At 39.2% G+C, this 26,788-nt stretch overlaps 2 protein-coding genes and 3 non-coding genes across 5 annotated transcripts; 4 read left to right on the top strand and 1 right to left on the bottom strand.

Moving 5' to 3' along the window:
• Window positions 1-881: 881 nt before the first annotated feature.
• Window positions 882-7,096, bottom strand: slc3a2a (solute carrier family 3 member 2a). The gene is made up of 11 exons (XM_042512584.2): window positions 6,942-7,096; window positions 5,320-5,524; window positions 5,041-5,225; window positions 3,996-4,169; window positions 3,778-3,872; window positions 3,501-3,637; window positions 2,848-2,957; window positions 2,427-2,626; window positions 2,263-2,340; window positions 1,953-2,166; window positions 882-1,536 (listed from the first exon to the last, which is right to left on the bottom strand). Exons 2-11 carry the CDS (start codon window positions 5,514-5,516, stop codon window positions 1,397-1,399), a joined length of 1,530 nt encoding a protein of 509 aa, XP_042368518.1. The 5' UTR covers window positions 5,517-5,524; window positions 6,942-7,096; the 3' UTR covers window positions 882-1,396.
• Window positions 7,097-13,911: 6,815 nt separating this feature from the next.
• trnam-cau (transfer RNA methionine (anticodon CAU)) lies at window positions 13,912-13,983 on the top strand. The gene has a single exon. It is a non-coding gene; the product is annotated as a tRNA-Met (tRNA).
• Window positions 13,984-15,608: 1,625 nt separating this feature from the next.
• snx15 (sorting nexin 15) lies at window positions 15,609-22,089 on the top strand. The gene is made up of 7 exons (XM_042512356.2): window positions 15,609-15,829; window positions 16,503-16,659; window positions 17,814-17,929; window positions 18,145-18,427; window positions 18,523-18,696; window positions 19,727-19,924; window positions 21,392-22,089. Exons 1-7 carry the CDS (start codon window positions 15,731-15,733, stop codon window positions 21,529-21,531), a joined length of 1,167 nt encoding a protein of 388 aa, XP_042368290.2. The 5' UTR covers window positions 15,609-15,730; the 3' UTR covers window positions 21,532-22,089.
• On the top strand, window positions 19,254-19,335 carry trnal-aag (transfer RNA leucine (anticodon AAG)). Its single transcript has one exon. It is a non-coding gene; the product is annotated as a tRNA-Leu (tRNA).
• On the top strand, window positions 20,633-20,714 carry trnal-aag (transfer RNA leucine (anticodon AAG)). The gene has a single exon. It is a non-coding gene; the product is annotated as a tRNA-Leu (tRNA).
• Window positions 22,090-26,788: the final 4,699 nt, after the last annotated feature.

The following is a 26,788-nucleotide window of genomic DNA, read 5'->3' as shown; positions in this document are numbered from 1 at the left end:
TTAGAACTGAAAATAAATTCTGTGGACTTTTTTATTTTCATTCTTTTACAATTTTATTTAGTAGACAGTACTTAAAATAATTCCAGCTGTAGGCAATAGTTCAGTCAAAGTAGGTCTACTGTATATGAGCCCAACTCCTCAGACGACATCTATCTCATTCAAGGGCGATAAATTGTGCAATAATGTTGAGGAAAAAATGTCCAGCTTCAATCACATGTATGCAATGTCTTTCAAAAAGTGTCCCGGTGAAGTCTGTCCATTTGTTCGCAAGAAATAGTATTCATATGTAAAAAGCAATTGCAGTTAGTACAGTAAGTACAGAGAGGAAGTATTAGTATTTCTCAAATTGCTCATAACCGATTTTGCCAATGCTGATTCATGTTACAGGAAGTGTGTTTATAAATCACTGAATTGAAGAGAATGGCCCCCTCAACGAAACACGGCATGATATTTCTGTGGCTATATTGAAAGTTATGTCTGTAGTAAAAGTGTTGCTTAAGTATTAAAAATGAACATATTTCCCCTTGCCAATTTTAAACATGTGACAATGATGGGGGTTTATGAAAGTAGTTACTTAAGTGGTACGTAAGTTAAGTGTATGACCTATTTAGTGAAACTCAGGTATGTGCACAGCGCACATTTTAGATTCAAGTATGATGAGAGGATAAAACCCATCGGAGGATGTTGATAAAATATAGACGTGTTTCCTCTGTTAACATCTGTGACACACTTACGCACACCTGTACATACTGAAAATAGTTAACATCTCTTCTGATATTATCTTTGGCCAAGATAACATGCTTTGCCACACAACTTAACTCACTCTCATAAGAATGTTGTCACATGCACACATAAAAAAAAACATGAAGAGTACGCAGGAGTCGGTACAGAACTTTCTGTTTATTCATTTTGAATTCAGTTCTCTTGACAGACTTGATGCCATTTGCAAAAAAATGTGTTTTAATTTTTTACTAGCACTCTTAAAAAAACTTCAAAACTGAGCCCCCACACAAAGTTGCCTTGTTTTTCCTGTGTGAAAAACACCTTTCAATAATAAAAAATAAAAAAAATCATAAAAAGTAAAACATCCACTAAAACAGAATTTCGTAAAATTTTTAATTAAAAAAAAAACACCCATGAGAACTGTTAAGGAAATGCCCGAAGAACAAGAATGGAATGTCTTTTACATATTTGGACAGATAGTCAACAATAAAAGATAACAAAAGAACAAAATACTTGCTGGATGAGTGCATGTCTGTCCTAGCAAAACAAAAAAATGATAAAAAAGAAAGGTCCTGTATCTTGTGAATATGCAATTCCTAAGGACTGGGACTGACCTTCCAGTTTTAAAACAAGTCTAGTGTGTCGGTAGTTTTCCTATAGTTTGGCTCCATCTTTAGCCTGTGTAGGGGAACTGCAGCAGCACCGCTTGCCCAGGTTTTAGTGTGACTTTGTCCAGGTGGACGATGGCGTCTGCCTTCAGCTCTTCATCAGTTGACAGTTTCACCTTGGCTGTCTCTGGCAACTCTAGTCCTTCTGCAGGAACAAAGATCATGGGGTTAAAAAAAAGTTGTTAATATAAGTTACTGCAGAGGACACTCTTGACTAGATATTTCTGTTAATCCTTTGAAACCTGAGCAAATTGGCCTGATTTAATTTAAGAGCACTAGACAGAAGGGATTGAGAAAGTTTATAAGAAGTGTCCCCGCAAAATCTTCCCAAAAGTATAATAATAAAAAAAAAACAGACAAGGAAATGACCTCTTTTGCCTTTTAATCTTTTTTTTGGGCAATTTTTAAAACATTTCTTTCCAAGTTGCACAATGCTCCTGTCCATGTTTTCAACATATCAAACCAACTTGCTCAGGTGTCAAAGGTCTTAAATGCTTGTGAAAAGCATCCGAACGTGCGAGAAAACTGAAATCGATCCAGGTTTCAAAGGGTTAAACTTACCTGTTGGTGCCAGTTTGAGTGTCTCAGGAGCTGTTCCCCAGTTGACAGCAGTTATGAATCTGTCGCTCTGGTCCCACACACGGACAAAAGAGAGGGAGGAGGTAGAGGAGAAGAGAGGATAGTAGTCGCCGTGGAGGAGCGAACGCTCTTTGCCTCGCAGCTCGCTGAGGGATTTGAACCACGTCCTCACAGCCACTTGCTCCTCCCGCTGGGCCTGTAAATGTAGGAATTGAGGAGCGGTCTTAAAAACACTGACTGTAATTTTAGGACTCCTCTTCTACACCGACACTGGCTGTGAACACACTCTTACCTCAGCAGTCTCATTGACAGCCTCTCCTTGAGCTGGTGCTTTCTCTATGTCCCAAACCATCTTAGGAGACTCTGCACCCTGATGAGGGGGAGGGGGGGGGGTTAAACTATGTCACAACTTTATGGTCTATAATACATTTTTAACTTCTCTATTTTATAACTTACGACTGCCTGAAGGCCGATCTCATCTCCGTACGTAAACACTGGGGTTCCAGGCATGGTGAACAGCAGGAGCTGGTAGAGACGGATCAGGGCCGGAGTCCCTGCTTGTTTAGACAGCTGGTCCAGTTGAGCAGCACCGAGACCCCAGCCCAGACTTCTCTGCTGAGAGTGGAGGGTGTCCATGGCCATGATGCGCCCCACACCTGCACATATTTAGATAAAAATCAGTTTATGCAATGCACTACTAGAAAGTTTTCAAACCAGTTATAGTTTATACACAAAGAAAGATAAAATTAGCAGAAATAAAGTCAAATTTGAATATAAAAGATATTTTTTGTCCAAATCATCATATTGTGTTTAAAATGACAGCCAAAAACTGCTAAACACCAGACACACGTGCAAGTATGTCGGGGGGGCAGCATACCTTCTTTATTGCTGCTGAGCAGGTCAGACAGGACCAGATCGACACCCGTGGTATTGACGAGCTGAGACACCTCCTGAGCCGAAATACCTTTAACCACACCCATCATCGCCCTGATAGAGAGAATGTGGTCAAATTTAATCACATCATTGAGGAAAGGAACATCATTTACACTGCTTTTAGTTAGCTGAAAGTAGAAAATTTTATGTTGCGGTTTATAAATTATCCCCTCAAATGTTGAAAAAAAATATTTTTTTAAAAGTTGACTGTCATTCCTCTAATCTGCCACAAGGTGTCGCTTCACTATCAGACAGTCACCTGCTTGGATTACCTTGTCTCTCCCTGACCCCCACCCAAAGTCCCCCGCAGCACTGGAATGCTTTTAATCACCACCTTCCCTCCAAAAGTGCTGACAAGGTTACGTGTTCTGTTTAACATTTGTTCTTACCCAGTTTTGGGGGGGAAGCAGCTTTTTTGTTCCTTTTTTTTGCCAAACTGAGCTTATTGTAATACCTAAGATTCAAATAAATACCAGTGCAGTCTTTGCTCAAAACTGCTTTCCCTATATCTGCAGGCAATAGCTATTTTGTTTTCAGAAATCATGCAAATGAAACAAGAAACATTCTGTGATCCTGCACCTATTCAACCGTAGTTACCTGCTCTTAGTGTCCTCAGTGCGGTTGCCCTGGACAGCAGCGCGCAGCTTTGACCAATCAGCAGAGTTGGTGGCAACAGTGAGATCAGATATCTTGATGCCATCAACACCCAAATTCAGCCAGTGCTCCGCTGCAGCCTGGAAGAGAGGATGAGTGCTTTAGCTACAACAAGAACACTTCAAAAGATATGGATTTTTTTTTTAACATGGAAGGAAAAGTTTTGCACACTTAAATGTTAGTGAATGAAGTTTCACAGAAAATAAAGTGTGTGTCCTACCTTGAGTTTCTCCATCACATCACCAACATCAGAAGGGCTGAACCAGGAAGAGGCTCCCAGGTAGTTTGGAGTTAGGTCAAGCACCACAGAAATGCCTTCGAGGAAAAATATCAAAAGTACTTTGTAATTAAAATCTGAGCCCAGTGTTGGAGATTTATAAAAATGCTGGTTTAAGATTTTACATTCAAATAACTGACTTCACTTGTATGATGACCTACCCTTCTTGTGGGCCTTTTCCAGCACAGCAACCAGCTCTTTTTCATGTCCCTGGGTCGGGTTGATCTCTTCGAAGTTCAGGGTGCTCGGCTGATCTTTCTGGACAGTGTGAAGAGGACCCAGAACCAGGCCTTTCACCTTCAGCTTGTTAATTTCGTCCAACTTTGCCTCAACACCTAGAAACAAACACAGTGACAGGGAGGGAGAATGAACTGTCAGCGTGATTTTCACATTTGGTGGAGGCAGAGAGTTTATGTGTGAAAGGCAGCAGGGTCAGAGGGATGGGAAGAGAGGGTGAAAGGCTTGGGAGACATTTTGATAGTTTAGGAGACAGCCAAGTTAAAGAAAATGCTGCTCTTTTAGCTTAGTATTGACACAAAGCAGGAGCATGTGAATGACTCCCCCCTCCACACCCTCTGCTGGCCATGTGAAGTCTGAGCACAAGGAGGTCCTTTATGTGAAAACACCACCATGTCACGTGTGGTTGTTGGAATTCTGCCCAAGGCCTGTTGGAAACCCGAGAGCTCTCTATTTATTCACTTTTAGAACAGCTGAACAACTTGTCTTTCCTTCCTGCCTCCTGAAGTCTGAACTGAAAAAAGAGGCCAAATAATTGTGATCATGTTTAGTAGTATTTGAAAGGAGCTCTAAAAAAACTTTTGAAATCCAAAATAAAGAACCTTTTATCTACAAACCACTAAAAAAATGTACTGGGTTGCTCAACTTTGACCTCAAAGCTGAGTAGGAGAGATATGAAAGAAATGACTTGTAGGCTTTTTACGTCCTTTAGACCTTGAGTCACTGGTTGTCAGCCTTGTCAGCACTTTAGTATCTAGCCAGCTGAAATAGACAACACACACAACTACGGGAAGATCTTGTCATAAGACCAGACTGCTTTGTAAAGATAACCTCAAATCCTTATTTTGGGAGTAAGAGTGACTCCATAAGCAAAAAAAAATTTTTTTAAATCATGTGAACAGCAGAATCACCATTAACATTGAAACTCTAAACTGAAATACATATTCATTAAAGGTGGCCGTTCTTTACCGTTCATTCCTTCAGAGAAAGCTTCGAGGTCAGAGATTTGGTAAAGGGGTCCTTCGTTCCACCATTTCATCTCAGGGATGGGTTTGCATCTAGGGGCCTGGACTATGATCACAATGGCTCCAGCCAGCATGCCCACCCAGCCCAGCCAGAACAGAACAAGAAGCACCCAGCGGGTTCGCACCCATCTGAAGATAAAGGATGAGAGCAGAGGAAAAAAAAGTTAAAATGACCACAATACAAGACCAGCATTTTGAGCAACTCTTGTCAAGTTGCACTTACCCTGGAGTGCCAGCAACCTTCATCAGCTCCTCTTTGGACAGGCCGGTGAATGTAACCTCGTCCTCTGGGACCTTCAGCTTGACGCTGCCATTTTTCTCCCCGCCTGCAGCCTGGCCGTCGCCCGTCATGGGCTGCTTCTCAGGGTCCAGCTCGTTGAGCTCCACTTCCTTCATATCGATCTCTGTGTCCTTATTCATGGTTAAATCTGATTTCATAAGAAAGGGGGATGAGTAACACAAGGAGAGAAAGAAATAATAGTCTAGTTAATTGTCTCTTCTCCAAGTAAGAAAGGGCAGTGTTGTTTCACAGGAAAATGCTCTGTGACCTATGACCAACAATGACTTGAATTATTAGTCTAACCAGTGGTGGAATGTAACTTAATACATTTACTTAAGTACTGTACTTAAGTACAAATTTGAGGTACTTGTAAGTTTATAAATTATTATTTTTGTTAGAAATTAAACCAACCAACAGTTAATACAGCAGAGATGATTAGTAGATTCATCAATGAACATGTTGGCAGAACATTAATTGGCAACTGTTCTGATAACACTTTGGTCATTTTCTTTTGTTTTCGTAAATAAATTGGGAGTTTTTAGGGTGTGTTGTTTTTTCCTTTTTTTTTGCATTGGGTACTTTTACTTGTTTATACTTTGAGTACATTTTCCCGATTATACTTATTTTTTCATTTTAGTCATATTTTCAATGCAGGACTTGGAACAGAGTAGCTATTTTGACAGTTGGGTATCAGTACTTCCTATACCACAGAGTCTAACACCTTTTACAAACAGTTCGTCCCAAATAAGACAGCAAAACAAATGCTACAATCATTAAACTAGCTAAGACATTAAGTCCTAAGACAGAAATTAAATGGGTGTTGCCAATTAACGTTAGCTTACTGTCTGTTAAGCTAACCCAATTTTCCGAAAAGGTAACTGACAAAAAAAAAGTAAATAAATATTTTTTTAAAAGCTGTAAATTACCGTTTTCTACTTACGTTGCTCTATATACAGCATTTGTCAGTCTAACAAACGTTAAAATGCGCAAACAACTTGAAATGTTTGTTACCAGTCGTGTGTTCAACAGTTGTTAAGACAGCAGCCGTCAGTTACAGGATGCATTCACTGTATCCACGATTCAAGAACAGCGTTGTCGACGGAAACAATGTAACCTTCACAATAAAACTACTCAATTTATCAAAGAAGTGAAATTAATAGCCAACGTTAGTCCTTACAGCCTCTGCTATCCTCTTTCGAACACTTTTATACAAAATACTTGACAAACAAGATCATGTTTTATTTATTAATTATACCGGAAGTCTATTCGTTTGCCGGGTTTTTCTATTATTTCAATGTTGCGTTTCGCAACGTCGACTTAAAATATCTACCCAACTTCAAAAAAATCAAGTAAAGCTTGAGCTATGGCTGTCAACAACCCCCCCAAAAAATGTTTCTGTCGTGTTAATTGTCTACTTTAAAGATGATGAAATCAAGTTCATCGCTACGTCATCTGCTAATGCACGAGGCTGTTAAACAGCATTGTACTTTTCTTCTCAGGGATGACTCCATAAAGAAGCGTCATTTACACAGGCTGTAAACTCGATGAAGTAAATTCAACATTACCTGTAAAAGGCCAGCGTATAGTCCGTCCGTGTTTGTTTTCTCCTTTGTCTCTCAGTGGTTAATCCTATGGTCTCGGTTAATCTTGTTCCTAACAGGATCGGTCTGTATTTGTAGCTGCCCCGCTGGTTTCCCCGCCCACCAGGGGACGACCTGATAATGTCTCTCTCTCTCTCTCTCCCCCTGTCTCTCTCTTCCCAGAAAGAGCGGAACATAAGCATAAGACTACACCCAAACTTCAGACCAACGATAATCTAATACCAAATTAGAACCACATATCTTTATTGGATCTGTCTTTTTAACACACTTCCAACCTTTGCCCTAGTTTGTACAAAGCACAAGAATTGTATAAGTCTTTTATGTATTTGTTTTGTGTTTTCATTTCAGCCTGAAGTAAAATTGTATCATAAATATGGGTCAGTAGAGAGGACATGTGGGTTTAAAACAGTTGCCCTCATGAGTTTTAAACCCTTCGAAACCTGGATTGGCATCAGTGTCTTTGTGATGCGCTCAGATGGTTTTCACAAGTCATTTAACCCCTGAAAGTGGAGCAAATTGGTTCAATTTCTTTTGAAAACATGGGGAAAAAAGTGACAAATAACTTGGCAAGAAACATACAAATGACAAGAAATTTGTAAGAGATGACAAGAAAATCAATTTAAAATTAGTTTTTAAAAAATGTTATTATTAGAATATTTTTTTAAATAAGGAAAAATGCCCAGAAGACTACATTTCTAATTACATTTTTTTTTATATCTAAAATTGTGTCACAAAAATTCTATAAAATAAATACTTTTATTTTTTTTTATTTTCAGCCCCTTTGGGTCATTTTCTTGGTTGTTCTTATTGCTTTTTGTTTTGTTTTGGGTTTTTTTTTTTTTGTTATTTTCAGGCCATGTCTTTTTAAGTTGCTCATTGCATTCTCCCCTTGTTTTCAGGTTTTAAAGGGTTAATATGAGAAGTGATTATGATGCAAAGTTATTAAGGCATTATCTCATCAAATATGCACAGACTTGTGTAGAACAAATATTTGAACACTGGATAAAGCTAGGATCAAAATTCATGTATCATTCTATTCACACATTAGAGTCAAAGGTTTGGACACAGAGAATTTGAATATGTCTTTTTATCACTCCATGAATCAGAAAATACTGTCAATAGCCATTAAAATCTATCTCCATGTTTTCAGTCTGAAGAAGAGCTGTTTTGCTTGAAACATCACTTGTGAGTAGCTCAATAAAAGCTGCAAGGGAAGCAAAAAGTGTGCAGACCTCTTTCTGTTCATGTTTTTAGGAATAAAATGCAAAAATAAATCAGGCTATGAATGATATATTGTCAAAAAAAACACTGTAAAAACCTTATTTTTAAATTCCCAGAACAAGTCTGAACCATAAAAAACACCTATATGTGTATTTTGGATGTTTTACACTAGTTTGAAAGCAGATATTCTATGGTAGCTAAGACGCCCAAAATTTCAAAATTTACCACTGCATGCAAAGAAAAAAAGGCAATAAAAAATAAATAAATTCAGTTTTAGTTATGCAAACATTTCTTGAAGACAATACAATCAGTTACATAAGACATGCTGATGACAAACTGATTGACTGATCAAATGCGAGCTATATAGGCTCATGATGAGGCCTTTCATCCTTTGATTGGTGGTGATTGCCACTCTGTTCTCCAATCTAATTTAGCTCCCACTTCCCACCCATCTCCTTCCTTCTGTGTTGCCATGCACACGTCATTTGCACCATTTATGTCCTCCCTTAACATGAGACAAACACTCGCTGAGTAATCTGTTCAATCTGATATGATCATGCTGCTCCTTTAACTTATGCAACCAAGTAAACTAATCCCTTTTTGGCTGAACTGGACTTGAATGGGTTTCCAGTTTTCTTTTTGTAGTTAAGTAATGGTGCTGCTGTAGTGAGCAGATGACTTAAGACATGTTACATAATTGTCTTCATAGATAGAATATAAAGACATGTTTCAAATTTACTAAAAAATTGAATTTAAAATTTTCTCCCACAAGATATAACAAACAATACTGCAATATATCGTTAAGATGTCATAATTTCACAAACGATCCCAAATTAGCTGTAAAATAATACAAAATATCCTTTGTTGACCAGAATTAATCCAATCTATTTCTCAAATTGGATACATTGACTAGTCTGCAGGAAGAATTGATTAGATTGAAATCAGACAGTGATCTATCTCCTGAACCAGAGATCCAATTTCATTATCATTATGATAATGTACTTCTTTTAAACAGGACCTCTGGTTCAAGGTTTGAACAAATATTAACCCATATCATGTTTTTTTTTGTATATGGCTCTAAAAATAGCTTGTCGATCCCTTTTTTAAAATGTCAGGTTGTTGACATTGCAGCTGTCTCATTTAGTTTTGTCACTGTTTCCGTCCCTGCTTGTGCTCTGAGGCCTTCCCCAGCTGTTGTTGACCTTCATATTATAGCAGACTTCTAGGAAAAGCATTTACAAAATCTCTATGTCATGTACATAAAGTACTGTGGGCTGTGACAGGCCATATTTATACAGGTTACAGTATGTACTGCAGCTGATATTGGTTGTAAGAGTAGGAGAATATAGACATTCTTGTTGTTGTTTATCTCAGTAAAGGAGCAGTTTGCAATCTGAGGGTCAATCAAACGCAATGAGAAAGCGCATAAGCCTTGTTTTTATTGTGTGTAATACTCACATCCCTGTGAGTCCTATCTATTGTAAATGTTGAGAGGGTGAAGTTTTTGATTTGCAAATTTTAGATTGTGGTAGGTAAACATCTTTAGGTGACAGCAGGGGCGTAGCACCAAAGTTTGTTCCATATGCGTAAGCAGTCTCTGTGGGCCTCCCGCCCTTTCTGTCTTGATCCATATCTCTCTCATTTACAAAGCCAAGGTCCACACACAAGATAAATTACCATATACTCAGTTTTATTTAAAAAAATATAAACAACATGTTGGCTTTGAACGCAAGAGAATAAACCATATTGCAAGAATAAATAGTGACGTCGCTTTTAAATAAAAGAAATTGACTGTGCTTCAAAATAAGATGAGTTTTTTTAAAAACTTGACATGTTTAGTAATCACTTGCAGTCCAGTCAGAATGGACTCACATTTGGACCGTAACCCATCAGTTGGAAAGCATTTTCCTAGTCCGAGGGTGAACTACTTTGCACCATAATTCAGTTATGGCACAAATTCTTTAGATATAAAAACTGCAAAATAAGTCAAACATTTAATTCAAGGCTTCACGAGGGCTTCTTTTCCATTGTGGTCCTACCTAATTAGTCCCACTGTCCCCCCACTATGACGCTCTCACTGGTAACCAGGTAACTTCAGGAACACACTGCACCACTTTACTCTGATTTAACTATATCTTTGCTTGTGTGTGCTTGTTTTGTGCAGCTGCATGATTCTGTTCAGTATTGCCCTGAAGGTTTTCATATGAATTTGTCTTTTATGACAAAAAATATAAATCAAAATCCACACAAAACTGCATTTTCATTCCTTTTTTCCCTTATTCAGAGCATTTTTCTTAAGCTAATAACACCCCATGTAATGTTATTTTATATAATTTGTTCCCAAATTTGTCCTGTGTCCCTGCAGATAGTTCCTCCTGCAAATCAAAGGATATTCTACGTTATTACTATTTTAAACAGAAATTATGCTACTGAGAAAATGTAGGTCAATTTACTCTGCCTTCCTGCCTGTTTATTTCAGTTCAATATAAACACATTCACAATAACATCTTTGTAAATGCAGGTCTTTCTATATTTGGGTCCTGAATAAAATCTTATTCAGTGGGGGGTTATGGGCTGCTGTGTGTTTATTTGTGGATGTGTGTCATTATAACCCCACATAACCCTAACACGGAACCTAAATTATTGTGCCAAGGAATTGTATCAACATGATATGACTGGGTGTTCTTACATAATGTAAAACTGGAAACCTAGGAAACTTAACGTAACCACTGTTTTATTGATACTGCTAAGAACTACATGTGTCCACAGCACGTGTGCAGAAGCTATATGTCCTAATGTATTGCAGCTCAAACATACACCATCTGTTTTTAGCTCGGCCTGAACACGCGTGTGTTTGGCAGAGAAGAGCTGTAACTGAGTTGTTGACTGCTGGCTGACATAAATACTGTACTGTTGATCCCAGAGGCATGGTGGACACGTCATAATTTAAACTAGTAAAAGGACACTCTTCATCATGCATCATCTATTCTTTTTTAGATGAGAGGCAATTAGGGGAACAATATTTGGAGAAACGTTCATACTGTAGGAGATTTGTGAAAAACAAGCACAGGGGAAGCAACAGATGGTTGGATCAGGTAATATGAGTAAGGAGGTGTGGAAAGGAGAGGAGGAGGAGTCAGGAGAGGGGAGAAAGGGCAGACATTAGGGAGAGAGGAGGGGAGGAGGATGTGTAAACATGTTTATGAGTTGGAGGTGTAGCAAAATTTGGAACAAAAATTGGAACAAACATGACGGTGGGTATTAAAGGAAATACAACACTGAGCTATAACAAGACAACACAAGTCTTTTCCCACATGTTGTTTTTGAAAAAACATGTAAAGATGGCAATGAGCAACTTGACAAGGGATAAACTAAAAATTAGCAACAAAAAAACTATGAAAACTATAAATATATTTTTCTTTTATATTCTTGCCTAGTCATTTCAGAAAAATTTCAGCTAAATTTTTATTTTTTTAATTTTTTGCAATTTGCAGGACAATTCATACCACATTGCTAATTGCGTTTTTTTCCCCATGTATTTGAAAGAAATCCCATTTCAAAGGTTTAAATACTTGCAAAGGCTTCTGACCACTGTGCAAGAAAACTGATGTCCATCCAGGTTTTAAAGGGTTAACAACCAGAACAAACAGAAAAACACATCAAAATCCAAGCAGCATTTGGAACTTTACATGAAAGCACATTAATTCACATTTTACAAATTGGCGACAGTGCCAGCCACCAGGGGAGGTTACATCATGAAGGACACTAATGAAATAATTCACTCTTGCACTTGTTATTGTAAAGCCATCATGCTTTGTGCATCTGGCAGTAGAGGAGGGGACAGTTTCACTAAATCCATCAGCAAGAGCACACACAGAAAGAAAAGAGAGAAAGAGAGAGAGAGAGAGGAAAGGAGGTCAAAGTTGATGCATAGTTTTGTAGGCAAGAGGGGAAACAAGCAGATTACTGTACATTACAGTGTGCTGGTTCAGGATCCACAGTTTAATAGACGCGTAACAGCTTATTGCAGATGTCAGACAAGTTGTTTTAACAGCAAATATCATATGGTCATACACAAGCATACTGAACAAGAGGAAGGTGGAATTCAAAGCTGATTTTGTTACTTCAATTTGGTCAGATTCTAAAAGCATATATATTTAAAGTTATTATTCTACAGAATGCAAAGTGGCTTAACACATAGTTTTAGACAAGACATCAAATACTGCAGGGAGATCTATAGATTGATAGCTGGTAGCAAATGTAAGATGTTGATGGTTTGCAAAAATTTACAAAGGCAACATTTTCTCTTGGCGACTGGGCTGCCTTAACAACAAGTTTAACTTTTAGTGATGCCTGAAGGTTCCTGTATTGTTCTGGTAACAAATCTCTAGTCTGCCGGACTGGAAGGACACACACAAACACACACAAACACACACACTGGGCCTCTCTATAAATCCTTGTCTGATCCCTCTGAGAGAGTTTATTTTGCAAGACAGCGTGAGCTTGAGAGAGAGAAAAAAAAAGCACAGCCTAGCAGATCTGGACCAGTTTAGACCAGTTTGGCTGCTGAGGTCTTGTGCTTTCATCTCATTGTCTCAGGCTCACTGCAATGTGCTGTCCTTACAGTTCACGAGGAATCCATCGATCACCTTGTTGCACTGATATTTAGAGAATCATTTACAGAGAAAGTTGTGAGGAAACACATACGTTTATGCAACGCACGCATTCAATTATATTAGGTGTTTCACATGGACTTTGTCATGGTGTGAAATGTTATGGCTTTGTGTTCTGATATGATTGTGTGTGTGCATTTAAAGACTGGCTATAACACACACAAACACCATGCACATTTGTCTTAACTTTTCTACCCCTAATCTCTCCTTCTCTGTCTGTATTTCTGTCTGTAATATATTCTCTCCTGTTCTTTCTGTGTTCCAATGTGTGGCCTACTTTTCTCTTGCAGACAAAGGGGAGACTGTTCAATGTGGAAAGCCTCTCTCTTACTCTTTACTGGCATGAATGGAGAGCTAATATGGATAGGGCAGACACTAATTAGCCCATCACAGCAGCACACAACAGACATACTTCAGAAATATGTGAAGAATAAAACTCATTGAGTACACAGAACTGTACAAATAACATCCTTCCAAGTTTCATGGCAAATTGGTAGGGGCACAGGTGCACAAAGACTAAGTGAGTGAAAAATAATTTAAAATATTCATTATAAAAAACATATAAGGCTATTTTTTAATAAAATAAAATAAAATAAAATAAAATAAAATAAAATAAAATAAAATAAAATAAAAAGGGTAGTGGCCCACATGCTTAGGAGAGGCAGAGTGTTAAAACACACTAAAATACACTTAGGTTCCTCATAAAACCTTAAAGTGATATGCGCTACAAGTATCAAAACATAAAAAAGGGATATGGTTGTTTTAGACAGGCGGACACACATTAACGGGGGAACAGTCTTCGCCACAACACCTGACCGCTCGACTGTTTCAGCAAATTTGTTGTACTGTCCTCTTGCTGTCTCCTTTAAGTCTCTGAGCCTGTCACCTCTTCACAGGCCCATACTCTCTCTTTTCCAGCCGGAAACAATGTCTGTACGTTACGTAAGAGCAAACTTTTCAGTGAAACGGCTATAAATGAAAACAGCCATGATATGAATTCATAGTTCAAAAATCCGTTTTTTTAATACAGTGTCTGTTAAAGCAGAGTGGCGCAGCGGAAGCGTGCTGGGCCCATAACCCAGAGGTCGATGGATCGAAACCATCCTCTGCTATTTTGCGCAGACTGCGCTGTTTTTGGAAAATAAATATCTGAGTTCAGGTATAGGTTGACAACACACTCTATCATTAATATTAGCACATGAAGTCATTTATACCTCTTTGTGCATTTAAGAATACAGAATAACGGTGTAAAAACTAGGCTTTGTTAATACATTGAATTCAATATGCACTTACAATGAGGAAAGTGTAAAAACTTAATACTTATATGGATTACTTAATAACATTCTTAAGTTCTTAAGTTATAGTTACCAATATTGAAATTAAAGATCCCAGTTTCTCTCCGAAATACAGCTGGAATTATGAAATGCAACTGTCAACCCACTGATGGTGTAAACTTCAGATTTATATGAAACATAAAACATCCAACAAAAACCATGAGGATGTGAACAGGTACATTATTAACAATTACAAAAAGTGCCATTTGTGTTCAAGAACATTAAACAGTGACATAATATGAATCTGTCAAATGAACCAAAATTATTAAATAAATGTGAAGTGACAGGCACAATATTTTCCTCTGAATTTTAAGCGGAGTAAAAGTAAAAAAGTAGCTAAAAATGGAAATGCTTAATAAAGAACAAGTACCTCAATATTGTACTAAAGTACACTTCTTGAGTAAATGTACTTCCACCACTGATAAAAACGCATTAAAAATGAAGCCAGAACGTAACAGACAACAGATTTGACATCAATCTGTCAGTGAGCTTGTCAGTTTTTAAAGCCAAACCAGTTGAAAAGGTTATCTCAAATTAAACATTGACCTCATTTGTGTTTGCTATACATTTTCCCTTCAATTTAACAGGTAATTACCAGAAAAGAAAGCAGCACCAGCGACCTTTGAGCTACAGCGTGTCAGGTATAAGCCCACACTCAGGCTGCTCACAGCCTTGAGAAGGTTTTGACTGTATGATATAAAACCCAGATATGAGGATGTTCTGAAAAGATCTTTTTAATATCTTTATGAATCTGCGAGAATGTAAAATGGATAAAGCATGATGACTAGTGCAAGGTCCTCTGATCTCAAAATAGTCACATGGTAGTATAGATAAGAGCTGGGAAAGAAGTGGAGAGAATTGTTCACTATGAATGCACAGCTGGAACTTCCGCAGCATTAAAGTAATGTCTGTTGTTGCTCTCTTTGTTGTATTGTCTCAAACAGGGTCCAAGCCCAAACCTTCATGTGCTTTTCTTATTTTAGCATCTTTGACACAGACACACTGACAATATGAATGCACATTTACATTGGTTTTTATCAGAAATGTGTCGTAATTAAAAAAAAAACAAAAACCTCTCTAAAATATGAAACAGTATTTTTATTTACTGTAAAAAAAACAAACCTTTTCCTCTGGTAGACTTCATCTTGTCATTTATATGAGCCTTTAGCGCCCCCTGTTGTATTCCAATGGCCTATTACAAGTAAGCTCATTAAAATAATATAAAAATATTGTTCCTATATATTATTGCGACATTAGACAACAGAAGAAAAATATATAAAAAAATATACAAATAGTTTACTTCTGCTAGTAATAAGAATGTGATCACGAATAAAGACAGAAAGTTTGGAGAAAATGGATCATATGGCATCTACACTACGTAATCACGCTTTTGCATACGTCACCAACCAGGAAGTGCGCGCAGAGGAGGGACAGTAGAATCACAACAGAGCTACTACAGCTTTGACAGCTTTGTTTTGTGTCGCTGAAACACGTTGTGTTTTTTTTTTTGTTACCGATAACGGACATGTCACGAAAACCCAAAGATGAATTCTACCGTTTTTTCAACGTTAGCGACCCACGCACACACGAGAAGGGGTACACCGAGTACAAAGTGACAGCAAGGGTTGGTTTACACGCTTTATCTCTCTTTAGCTACAATATCAGCAACAGAAACTGTTTTGTTAATGTTGCTAAATGACATGTTAAGACAGTTTAATTAATGTGTGCTGTCATGTTTGGTTTCTCTTAAGTACGTAACATTGTTTGGTGCGCTGTATCATTGTGTGAAGCACTTAACTGTTATTTTATTCGTTTATAACACACTGGGGTCACATCAGTGTTAGTCATAAGAAACAAAGGCTCTGCAGCTACCTCAGATAGACAGATAAATACACAACGGGCCCTTTATTTGAGGCAGTGGTGCACAGTCAAGTGAAGCAAAGCGAACTTGTGATCCAGTTTATGAGCTCCAGCACCCCCATGACCACACTAATACCCCGTGGTCTATACACACACACACACACACACACACACACACACATACAAAAACAAACTGGATCTTATCTTCAAGGATTCAAGCTGCCACCACACAAACCTGCTTACACAGAACAATCGAACAAGCCCATGACTTGTTGAAAATGGATGAACTAGTCTGACTTCTCAATGCTGTTTATCTACTTAAAAACATAATCTCACCCATAATTTCAACACTCTGTCCTTTAATATGTGCAACAATTCCATAAAGCTTGTCTGACACTTAATGTTAAATGTTAATGTTTCTTCTTTGTGTTTTGTAGTTTGTGTCCAAGCGTCATCCAGAAGATGTGAAGGAGGTGGTGGTGTGGAGGAGGTTCTCAGAGCTGAAGAAGCTCCACGGGGAGCTGGCCTACACGCACAGGAACCTGTTCAGAAGACAGGAGGAGTTTCCTTCTTTTCCCCGCTCACAAGTCTTTGGTATAATGGGCAAATATTATAGAACACTGTAGATACAGCCAGTTCCAGCATGTTCACCAAATGCTTTAAACACCAATTTACTGAGTTACTTGTAGTGCTGCAGGTGCTAGATAAATCACAAAAAATAACTCATGATACACTACAATCTCAGAGATGGTAATTTAACTCAACTGTCTTTTTTTGGATGAGATTAAACTGTATTTATCCCAAAATGCAAATATAAAGAGGTCTGAGTTAAAAATAAGATGCAAATCCAAAAATATATGACATTTTTAGTCTGTGGTTTGTTGCTTTTCCCTGCAATTAGTCTGTTGAGTCTTTCATTCACTTCTTCGACTTCAATTCACTTCTTCCAGTGTACCTTTTTTTTTAGCATTTTGTCATGACTCTTGTGACACTTCCCCTTTTCAAATACCAATGGACAGTCACCAGTTATAGCTAATTTCAGGTTGCCATGCTGCACTGTTTAAGTACACAAAGGCAAACCACACTGGTAAAGAGTAATGGTTTTAAACCCTCACAAATTCTGATTTGATGAGATATTTGCTTAATAACACTGCAATCTACATGGCTATATTATGCTAATTTTCAGGTTCATATGTGTATTTGGGTTTTTTACCAGAGCATGTTCACATGCTTTAATATTCAAAAACATTTGTTTTTCTCATACTGTCTGCCTGACTATACTAGTTTTCATCCTTTGTCTGAAACGCGAGGTTTTCACGCCTTTGTCTTTAAGTCTCCTACAAAAACTCAGGCTTCTTTAACTGGTTAGTGTCTCTGGGTCTTTCACATCGGCAGTTTCTTCCTTTATATAGAATAGTTGTGACATCATAACCTCCAGGATGTCCTAACAGCTCGTTTAAAGGCACAGTTTCTGAATACAGACTGTGTGCCCATCTTTGTGGATCATTTTTGATACTTAACAGTACATATAGCACCTATACATGCTTTATAATAAAAACAAAGACATGAAAGGCTGACCGTTTACAACACAGGATCTTCAAAATGCATCTAAAAGCCCCCCCCCACCCCAAAAAAAACCCCAACATCTTAGATCAACCAGTCTGGCTTCTATTTCTGTTGCTTGTTGTTATTTTATTCAAGCGTCCTCATCCATATTGTCATTGTTTTGATTCCTGTCTCTGTTTCAGGAAGGTTTGATGAGGCTGTGATTGAAGAGAGGAGGAAAGCTGCAGAGACCATGCTTCTGTTTACTACCACCATACCTGCACTCTACAACAGTCCACAGCTCAAGGACTTCTTCAGAGTAACACACACTCACAAACACAGATATGAAATAGCCACGCACATCTGCACACAGGAAAACATATGCCAGACAAAGAGTCATATTGCTATGAGACACCGTTACATTTTGCCTCACTCCTCTCTGTTACACATGTCCTACCTATTCTGTCTTTTCGCTCTCCTTCCTGTCACACCTCCCTCCTACGTCTGCTAAATTTTCCTCTCCCCTTTTCTCAGGGTGGAGAGGTCACAAGGCCTCTGGATGCCACCCCTCTGTCCTCTGCCGGGCCCCTGCCACCCCCTCTCATCCCCCTTCCCAAGCGGAGAGACTCAGACTGTGAACCCGCAGAGGAGGAGGAGGGGAGGGAGGCTCCCACCTTACCCCAAGACCTGGGCACCAACTTGGGCTTAGAGGTGGGAGAACCAGAAGTGGCGGCTGAGGCTTACAGCGAGATGGGAGGATCTCCAAGGGAAGAACAAGCACAAGAGGAGCTGAGAGATACAGAACTGGATGACAGAAGTAAAAAAAAATCTGCCAGAAATTTACACTGGTCTGTACATTTGTTAAAATTATTAATCTTGTTTTTATCTTTTGGTCCATGTTTCCTCCTCTAGTTCCGTCTCCCTTCCGATACCCAGACGAAAACCACCAATCACAAGAGTCCCAGGAAGAATTTGATTCACTGTTTGACTGTGTGGCAGAGAAGCAAGTCCCATCCCCAAAAGAGGAAGGTCCCCCTCCCCTGACTGATAATGACTTGGCTGTCTTTGATCCCTGCCATAAACAAGGTGAAAATAAATGTAAATAGATACACACAAAACATTGCCAAATCTGTCTTAATCTAATTACAACCTGTGTTTTTGTTGTTGTTGGTTTTTTTGTGTTAATTTTGTCAACATTTTTGTGTCTGTGCAGATTCCCCAAAGTCACAATAATTTTCCTTTAGCCTTCCTAAATGAATTGAAGAAAATACATGGCATGTACTGATCTGATTCCAGTTTGTGAAAATCGGTCTATATAGCCTGAGTGGCTTTGTGAATTTATGTCGATCTGGCAGTTGTACATCATGACCCCGTGCTGTGCAATACAAAACGAAAATAAATCATTACATGTAATTTGCACCAAAATGATACGCTTTCCAAGAACTTTAATAATGGGAGTTGGTGGTAAATAACAAGCCTTTAAATTATTAAGAAAAATATGTAACAAATGGATAAAAGAGCTCTGTGTTATAGATATTACTGTTAAGAGTTTAGCCTAGAACTTGTAGAATAAAGCTGACCTATCTTCCTCAAAGTGATGGAGGAAGTGTGTTATATAAAAAACATATATATGTATTTTAACAGGTAGCATGGCCGAGCGGTCCAAGGCGCTGGATTAAGGCTCCAGTCTCTTCGGGGGCGTGGGTTCAAATCCCACCGCTGCCAGAGGAAAGTTTTCAGTGCTAGTGTTCTTTCTGAAGAGCTGTATCTTAGCCTGTATAAAAAATATGTTGAAATGTGGTCTTAGTGGCATGTTGTCTGCAGCCAAGTTATTTCTAAGTGTTTCTCTGGCACACAAAGCCTAAAATTGAATAAAAAGTTGCATTTCTAAAATGACTATGGAAAATGATAGATATCTTTCAATAGATTAGTTTTGCAAAGATGCAGAATCAATTTCTCAGACTTTTCAGGGGATGGAGATTGTATATTTGTACCTAAATTATCATTAATCAAGCTATAAAATTCCCCAGAACCCAAATGTCTACTTTTTAGTACTTGCTTTGTCCAACCAACAGCCTGAATGTAAATTTTTATCTTGCTCTTCTCTCTATTTCAGAAAAGCCCAATTCCTCCAGTGACCACTCCGAATTGTTCTCACTACCGCCAGCCAGTCTGGATGGAGGGGATGCAGCTTACTTAAACCAAGCTGCCAGCGAGCTAACAGCTGCAATGGAGAGGGAGAAGGAGGGAGAATTTAGTTCTGCCATTCGTGGATACAGGACGGCGGTGGATATACTGATCACTGGAGTACAGGGTGAGAAGATGTATGAGGGAGTCAGGAGGCTGATATAAAGAGGGGAGGGTATGCATAGAGGAGTAACATGATAAAGTATTCAGTTTGGCAGTTGTTCAGTAATGTTTTCAAAATATTAATCAAACGTGCTAAGGAAAAGGAAAATACTGAAACAACACTGTAGCACCTCCAGTTTTGGGGGTGTTATTCACAATCTTGCACGTGAGTCCAATTTACCACTTTCAGTATGGCATTTTACCTGACTGCACTCACTTGTGCTCATTTCTCCATGAAGCATGAGCCAGCGTTGTTGCTATAGTTACAGACCGTGAACTCGCTTGTAAAAACTGCAGATTGCGTGTTGTTTGCTCTATGTCCTGATAAGTCGGTGCATCAGCACAAATTATGTTGTCCATTTAACTATAATATTGTGTTTACCACGTTTACTCTGCATCACATATTCTGATGAGCTGCTCACACGCTACCACGCTGACAGATACGGTGCACACAGCTGACACACGTCGTCAAACAGACACCGCTCAGCAGAGCATGTGTGGCATGTCAGCCTGTGACCTCATCGTAGAGTCAACACTGCTATTTTGTTCCAGTATTTACTGTCCTGCTTTTGCACAAAGGTTAACTGTGTGGTGCTCTGCCATAAATCTGGTAGGTTATCAATGGATGACTTGTTGTACGAGATGTGTTTAGTGTTATAAAGGTAGAAGTAAGGGTAGCGTGGCCGAGCGGTCTAAGGCGCTGGATTAAGGCTCCAGTCTCTTCGGGGGCGTGGGTTCGAATCCCACCGCTGCCAAGTAGCTTTTCCAGTAAAGGCTGCATCCTGAGGAGCTACATATGAAACTGTGTAAAATGAGACTTCTTGCTGGATTTGATATGAGTTCCTTCTCACTCTTCAGTGTGTTTGAAAACCAACAGTTATGCAGAAAATGGTTTGTCTACAACTGCACCTGATTGTTTTCTTAATGCTTGACGACATATTTTATTCCTGTATTTATACATGTATTTATTTATACTGCTCATTTTTCATCCTCTATACTGGTGTGATATCTGCAACAAAGCCAGTCATACTCAGATCAAAATGAACCTCACAGATTAACACAAGTATGTGTGATATCTGCTGCTGTGCTAACATGTGACAACCCATTAATGGGTTATCTGTGGTCACTTTGTGCCCTCCCAGTGTTTTTTTCCTCCCTCTAACCCCGTTCAGAGCTATTCTTGGCCTTGGAAACATTGATCCATCCTCCCCTATCATTTCTGCAACTGTGTCTTAAGAGGTTGTATCAGGTAGTGTGGCTGAGTGTTCCAAGGCGCTGTATTTAGGCTCCAGTCTCTCTGGGGGCATGGATTCAAATCCCACTGCTGCCAGTAGACTTTTCCACTTCTAATATTTGTGATACATTGCTTTCTTTGTAGCACTACTGTTATAGAATGAAATAAAATAATATTCTCATCTGTCTGTCCGTCCAGGAGACCCAGATCCGGTACGCAAGGAGTCTGTGATGAGAAGGACAGCCCAGTATCTGAAGCACACTGAGATGCTGGTCGACAGGCACTCCTCACCCACACACACTCACACACCAACACACACACATACACAGGAGCCTTAGATGCACATGCACATTTTCATATACACTGTTGATCTACATGAAGACCGATCAAAGACTAAAAAGCTCAGGGTTGTGACACAAATAAAGACACATATGTCACACACACTCACATACTCTTCCTCTCTTAATAAAATTACTCATGGGAATACTGACACAAATGCACAGTTATATACAGTATGTTGTCATAGTGAGAACACAAACTCATTTGGCCCATTCAGAAATACACTAAGGTGCTACTACTACCAGCACACACACACACACACACACACACACACACACACGCAAAATCCTGAGATACAATTTACACAACAGACTGCTACTTTAGCTGCCTTTGTGTAGTAAAAAAAGTGATTTACTAAATCTAAAGTAACTTTATGTATTGATGGATAAATAATCCATCTCTCTCCTTCTCTTCTCTTGTTTGATTCTTACCTTCCTTTTACAAAGTTCTCTTGTTAATTACAGTAATGTGTGTGTATATCAGTAATTTGCATTTTGCACAAACAATGTTTTTGTTAATAAATATGATTTCAAGTTAACTAAATAAGATATCCGCTTTATTGGTTAAACACTTAGAAGGAGCAGGATGTCGGCTACAATGAACACCAATTGCTAAGACTCTCTTTCTGCAACTTTTAGATTACATAATCAGATGGCCAAAATAACTGCCACAAGGCCCAGGATCACTTACTCAAACTATCACTTCTTTGTTTTGATGACAAATGGTGCCATATAGCACAGAAATTGCAGGGACATTTATGTTTATAAGGGACTAGAAACATCCAATTGGAGGTGTTCTAGGCATTCCTACCCAACTGTAAAAACAACTCATTTGAAACTATAGCCATTCTGTGTACTATAATGATGCATTCAAGTTTGTAGTCACCAGTGTTCTTCCTGTTTTTATTTGTTTTGGCATTTTTCACACTTTATTGAAAGTGAGAGAGCAAGAGAGATATGAAGAAAGAGGAGGACCTGCAGCAAAGGCCCTGGGCCAGATTTGAACAGCAAACTCAAGCAGCTGCAAGTTCTCAGCCTTAATGGTATCCACTCTATCAGGTGAGCTAAGTAACAATTTTTTAACAGTGATGGTTTTTTTTTTTTTACAAGGACAACAAAGAAAAACTGAAGCTATGACACATAGCCATCAAAAGATGTGTTCACTGTCTACCTTTTTTCTTTTTCAAAAGAAAGCACAGACAATTTACAATTTAACAAAGGGATGATATAACAAACTTTAGTCCACGAAGACAGTCATTTTTACCTAAAATTATTATTATTATTATTAAGGCCATTCAATACAACGTTAACATGAAATACATTATGAACCGCACAAGAACACTAAAAAAATCAAAAACTAAACAACCAATTCATTCTGCTAGGTGCCAGGTAGAAATTAATCCAATGTTGCCTCTATTATGGTCAGAAAGGGACCCCAGACTTGTTAAAAATGATCTTCTCTTCTCATTGCTCATAATGTAACACTAGCTATTTTTGTCATTGGCTCAATCCATTTCTTCAAACCACACTGGTTAGTCAATTTTAAAAAGCAACATTTTTAATTATTTCATCATTTCAGAGTAGTCTGTAGTTATGAACATAGTGGTTGCCTAACAGAATAATTGAATTCTCATAGAAACTGCAGGTTTGCAGTAGCACAGTTATACCTCTGAGAGGCGCTGTTGGCTATTAGATCATAACAATTATACCAGTGCAGAAAGTCCTCATCCTCGGTGTTTGACAGCTGTAAATCAGCTAAATGTCACATTTGTTTTTCTCATATGAGAAAATTTGACACTAAAGCAGCAATTTAGCTTAGCATTTACTAAAATTTGCTGTTGAGGAAACTACAAAGTATACTGTCAATGAACTCTGTCTTCAGCTCTAATAATCAACTGCAACTAATTCATTTTTTTCTTTTTTATCAGATGAGTAGGAACTGAAATAGATTATAGTTTTTGATTGATAACATTTCTAATATATTTACATGAATACTTTATTCTCAATTATTGACCATACTGTGTCATACTGGGCTAATAAACACATATTGCATGCATCTAATTAACTATATACCCTAAAGAGAGAACAAATCATTTCTTCTGCAGGACTCTTCCTTTTTTAGCTTGAGTTTTAGTATTTCCCACTATTTATACAAAAGAGGAGAGGGAATAATTGAAAAAAAAGAGGAGGAATTGGGATGCAAAAGAGAGGAAAAAGAGAAAAGAGATCAACGCCATACAGCAGAATCCCCTCTCTAGAGAGGATAGAGGGATGGAGGGAGGACTGGAAGGACAAACAGATGGAGAGGCGACAAAAAAAAGGGAGGCCGGCGAGAGGAAAAAGGCTACCCTTTCTCTCACCAGATGAGCAAAAGAGGGGTTGCGGGGAGCGAGAGATAACAGAGAGGGACAGAGGAGAGGGAAAAAAGGAGGGACGTGATTAGAGGATAAGCAGAGATCATCCCTCCATTGTTAAAAGGATGGAAAAACTGACCCTCCCTCTTCCTCTATTTTCATCCTCCCTTACCTCTTTATTTTTTTTTTTTTGCTTTGTTTTGAGCATTGTGGGGAGCTTGAAGAGGATGGAGGGATGGCAGAGAAAGCGAGAGATAACATTGCTCCATCCTGTTACATATCCCTCTTTCCCTCTCATCTCTCCACCTCTCTACCTTTCTGCTCCCTCTTTCTAGTGCTGCACCTGTGAAATGCAGAGGATGCGAGATAGAGAGGAAGATGGAGAGACAAAGAGATGGATGGAGGGAGGGAGGGATGAAATCAGAGGAGGGGGGGGTAGAGCCTCGCAACATTAGCATGCTGAGAGTGTCAGCACTCTCCTCTTTTTCTCTCCCTCCATCCCCATCCCTCTTTCCATCCCTCCCTCTGTCTCTTTCTCCTCACTGGTCACTGCAATTATACCATCAAAACACTCCAGCCTGAGAGCATAATAGCTTCCCCCTGTGTGTGTGTGTGTGTGTGTGAGAGAGAGAGCGAATGTGTGTGTTGTCATGAGAGATCAAAAGAAAGAGATGTGTGTGTATTTGTGCATAATTTAGTGCCATGCATGGTGCAGTACATGTGCATGTATGACACGAGGGGCAGCTGTTGGTGTGTGTGAGTGTGTATGCCAAAAACGGGATTTGCAGCATGTGTGGGTGAGCGCGCACGCACATGTGTGCGTGTGTGTGTGTGTGTGTAAGTATCTATCGAGTCCTACCGGCTACAAAAACTGCTTCTCCAACCTCTGACCGAACACACTCTTAAACGCACGCTTAGAGACCCACTTTACATGCTTGTGTCTAGTGAGTTTCTATTTACACACACACACACACACACACACACACGCACACATGCACACACACTAATGGATGCACACAGGCATACAGTCATGGCTTTGAGACACAAACCGTTATGACCTACATGCCCAGTGGGTCATCATTAAGCCAAATAGCACACTCTGACACCTTCGGCTGTCCGCACACACACACGCACTCCATCCCTGTTTTTGTTTTTGTTCTCTCAACTTCCTCTATCCCTCTCCCCTTCCGCCCTGCGTCTCTTCCTTTTTCTCTCATTCTCTAACACACACACACACACAATCCCCCCTCTATGAGCTTGTTATCCCTCTCTGTCCGTTCGTTTCTGTCTGTCACCTTGCCCTGAGCTATTTGAGTACACTTCTGTCTCTCCCTCGCACTCCCATCCCTCTCACACACATATAAACACACTCATTCTCTTTCTGACTGTCTGTTTAACCACATGCTCTGCTCCAACCTGTCTCTCTCTTTCTGTTTCTGTCAGTCTGGACATATGTTGTCTGTTTCTCCGTATCTGGTTCACTTTCACTGCGGGCCTGACTGTTAGGTATCGCCAAAAGCATCATGTTGTAGCTGAATACAATGAAGCACATAAACACCGAGTGCAGTTTGAAAAGTAAAGGAGCTGTATGCAATATTTAAAGCACACATAAGATTCAGAGTCTGATTCAGGTTTACATGATGTTAGAAAAAAGTCAAGTTATTGAGCTAGTCCGACTAAAACTGATATCATGTCATTGGGATTATTTCAGCTAGGGTTTGCCTATATTGTAAATAGGGGGTAAGGGGTGTAACGTAAGAGGACATTTAGGAGGCAAGAAGGGTGTAATGAAAGATGCTATAAAGTTGCATTGTGGGACATGCAGTGTTTCCAGAGAAGCTTGACCATTTTGGCCTTTTTAAAATCTGTCTCTAGTGAGTCCCAATATTTATGGAAATGATGCACTAAAGCACTAAGCATATTTACACATCCAGAGCTGGGGGGAACTAATTTTTTTGTGGCTTCAACGCTGTTAGTGACCACTTTGACATTACACATAGTCATTTGACCACTGCTAATATAAATATATTGATTAATGCAGCTTTAATTAGGTCTCTATACATCACATAGTCCCTTGTTTTTTATTATTGCTCTGACTTTTTTCCTCTTTACCCCCTATCTCTCTCCCCTCCTCTCCCTCTTTCTGCTCGTCTCTGCTTTTTCTATCCTCTCCTTCCCCCTTTCATTCCCTCTTTCTCCCCCCATCACTCTCCCCCTGTAAGTAAATCAATGAACATACACTTTATGCCATCTATTGATCCCTTCATATCTATCTGTACTCCCCCCCTCCTGTTCTCGCCCTCTCTGTTTCTCTTAGTATTTCACTCTACTCTTTCCCCCCACCATCCTTTTTTTTCCCTCACCCTTTTTGGTCTCCCCTTTGAATTTGTAATCTTTTTCCCCTCTCTCTCTCTCTCTCTCTGTCGGTCCCTTCCTCTTTATATCTCTCGCTCTGGGACGTCCTATTTATATGGCTGGCACCTTCATGCTTGCACTGAAGTGTGTGTATGAGTGAGAGAGAGTGTTTGATGTTGGTCTAAGTGGTTAACATAATATGAGCCCTCAGAGAGATGGTGTTCCCGCACTCACTCACACACACACACACACACACACACACACACACACACACACACACACACACACACACACACACACACACACACACACACACACACACACAATTTTGGGCTTTTTGGTAGGCTTTTCTGTGAACAATTTGTGCTTTTTAGTATTCTCCAGCTTGTGCAGCAGATCCATGTATTATCTATCAATTGCATTCTCCCACTCTGCCACTCTGTTCAACACACACACACACACACACACACACACACACACACCTTTGTGGCTCGACCGCCTTCCTAGAATGACAAAACCCAGTATTATCTTTTGTTATTTATTATTGC

This window comes from Plectropomus leopardus, chromosome 23 (assembly GCF_026936395.1).
Source record: "Plectropomus leopardus strain MGB_pleo_1.0 chromosome 23, ASM2693639v1, whole genome shotgun sequence".
NCBI lineage: Eukaryota > Metazoa > Chordata > Actinopteri > Perciformes > Serranidae > Plectropomus > Plectropomus leopardus.
The sequence above is the reverse complement of the archived record's forward strand: the minus strand, read 5'-3'. Positions and strand labels throughout refer to the sequence as shown.

What these genes read in the sequence shown, in the direction of transcription:
- slc3a2a (XM_042512584.2), bottom strand. Translation starts at nt 5,516, where the DNA reads ATGAATAAGGACACAGAGATCGATATGAAGGAAGTGGAGCTCAACGAG. An exon ending in TTTCTCTGAAGGAATGAACG is followed by an intron (nt 4,170 to 5,040) that starts GTAAAGAACGGC and finishes GTTTGTTTCTAG; the next exon opens with GTGTTGAGGCAAAGTTGGAC. An exon ending in GCTCAGCAGCAATAAAGAAG is followed by an intron (nt 2,627 to 2,847) that starts GTATGCTGCCCC and finishes AAATATGTGCAG; the next exon opens with GTGTGGGGCGCATCATGGCC.
- snx15 (XM_042512356.2), top strand. Translation starts at nt 15,731, where the DNA reads ATGTCACGAAAACCCAAAGATGAATTCTACCGTTTTTTCAACGTTAGC. An exon ending in AGTACAAAGTGACAGCAAGG is followed by an intron (nt 15,830 to 16,502) that starts GTTGGTTTACAC and finishes TGTGTTTTGTAG; the next exon opens with TTTGTGTCCAAGCGTCATCC. An exon ending in TACAGAACTGGATGACAGAA is followed by an intron (nt 18,428 to 18,522) that starts GTAAAAAAAAAT and finishes TTCCTCCTCTAG; the next exon opens with TTCCGTCTCCCTTCCGATAC.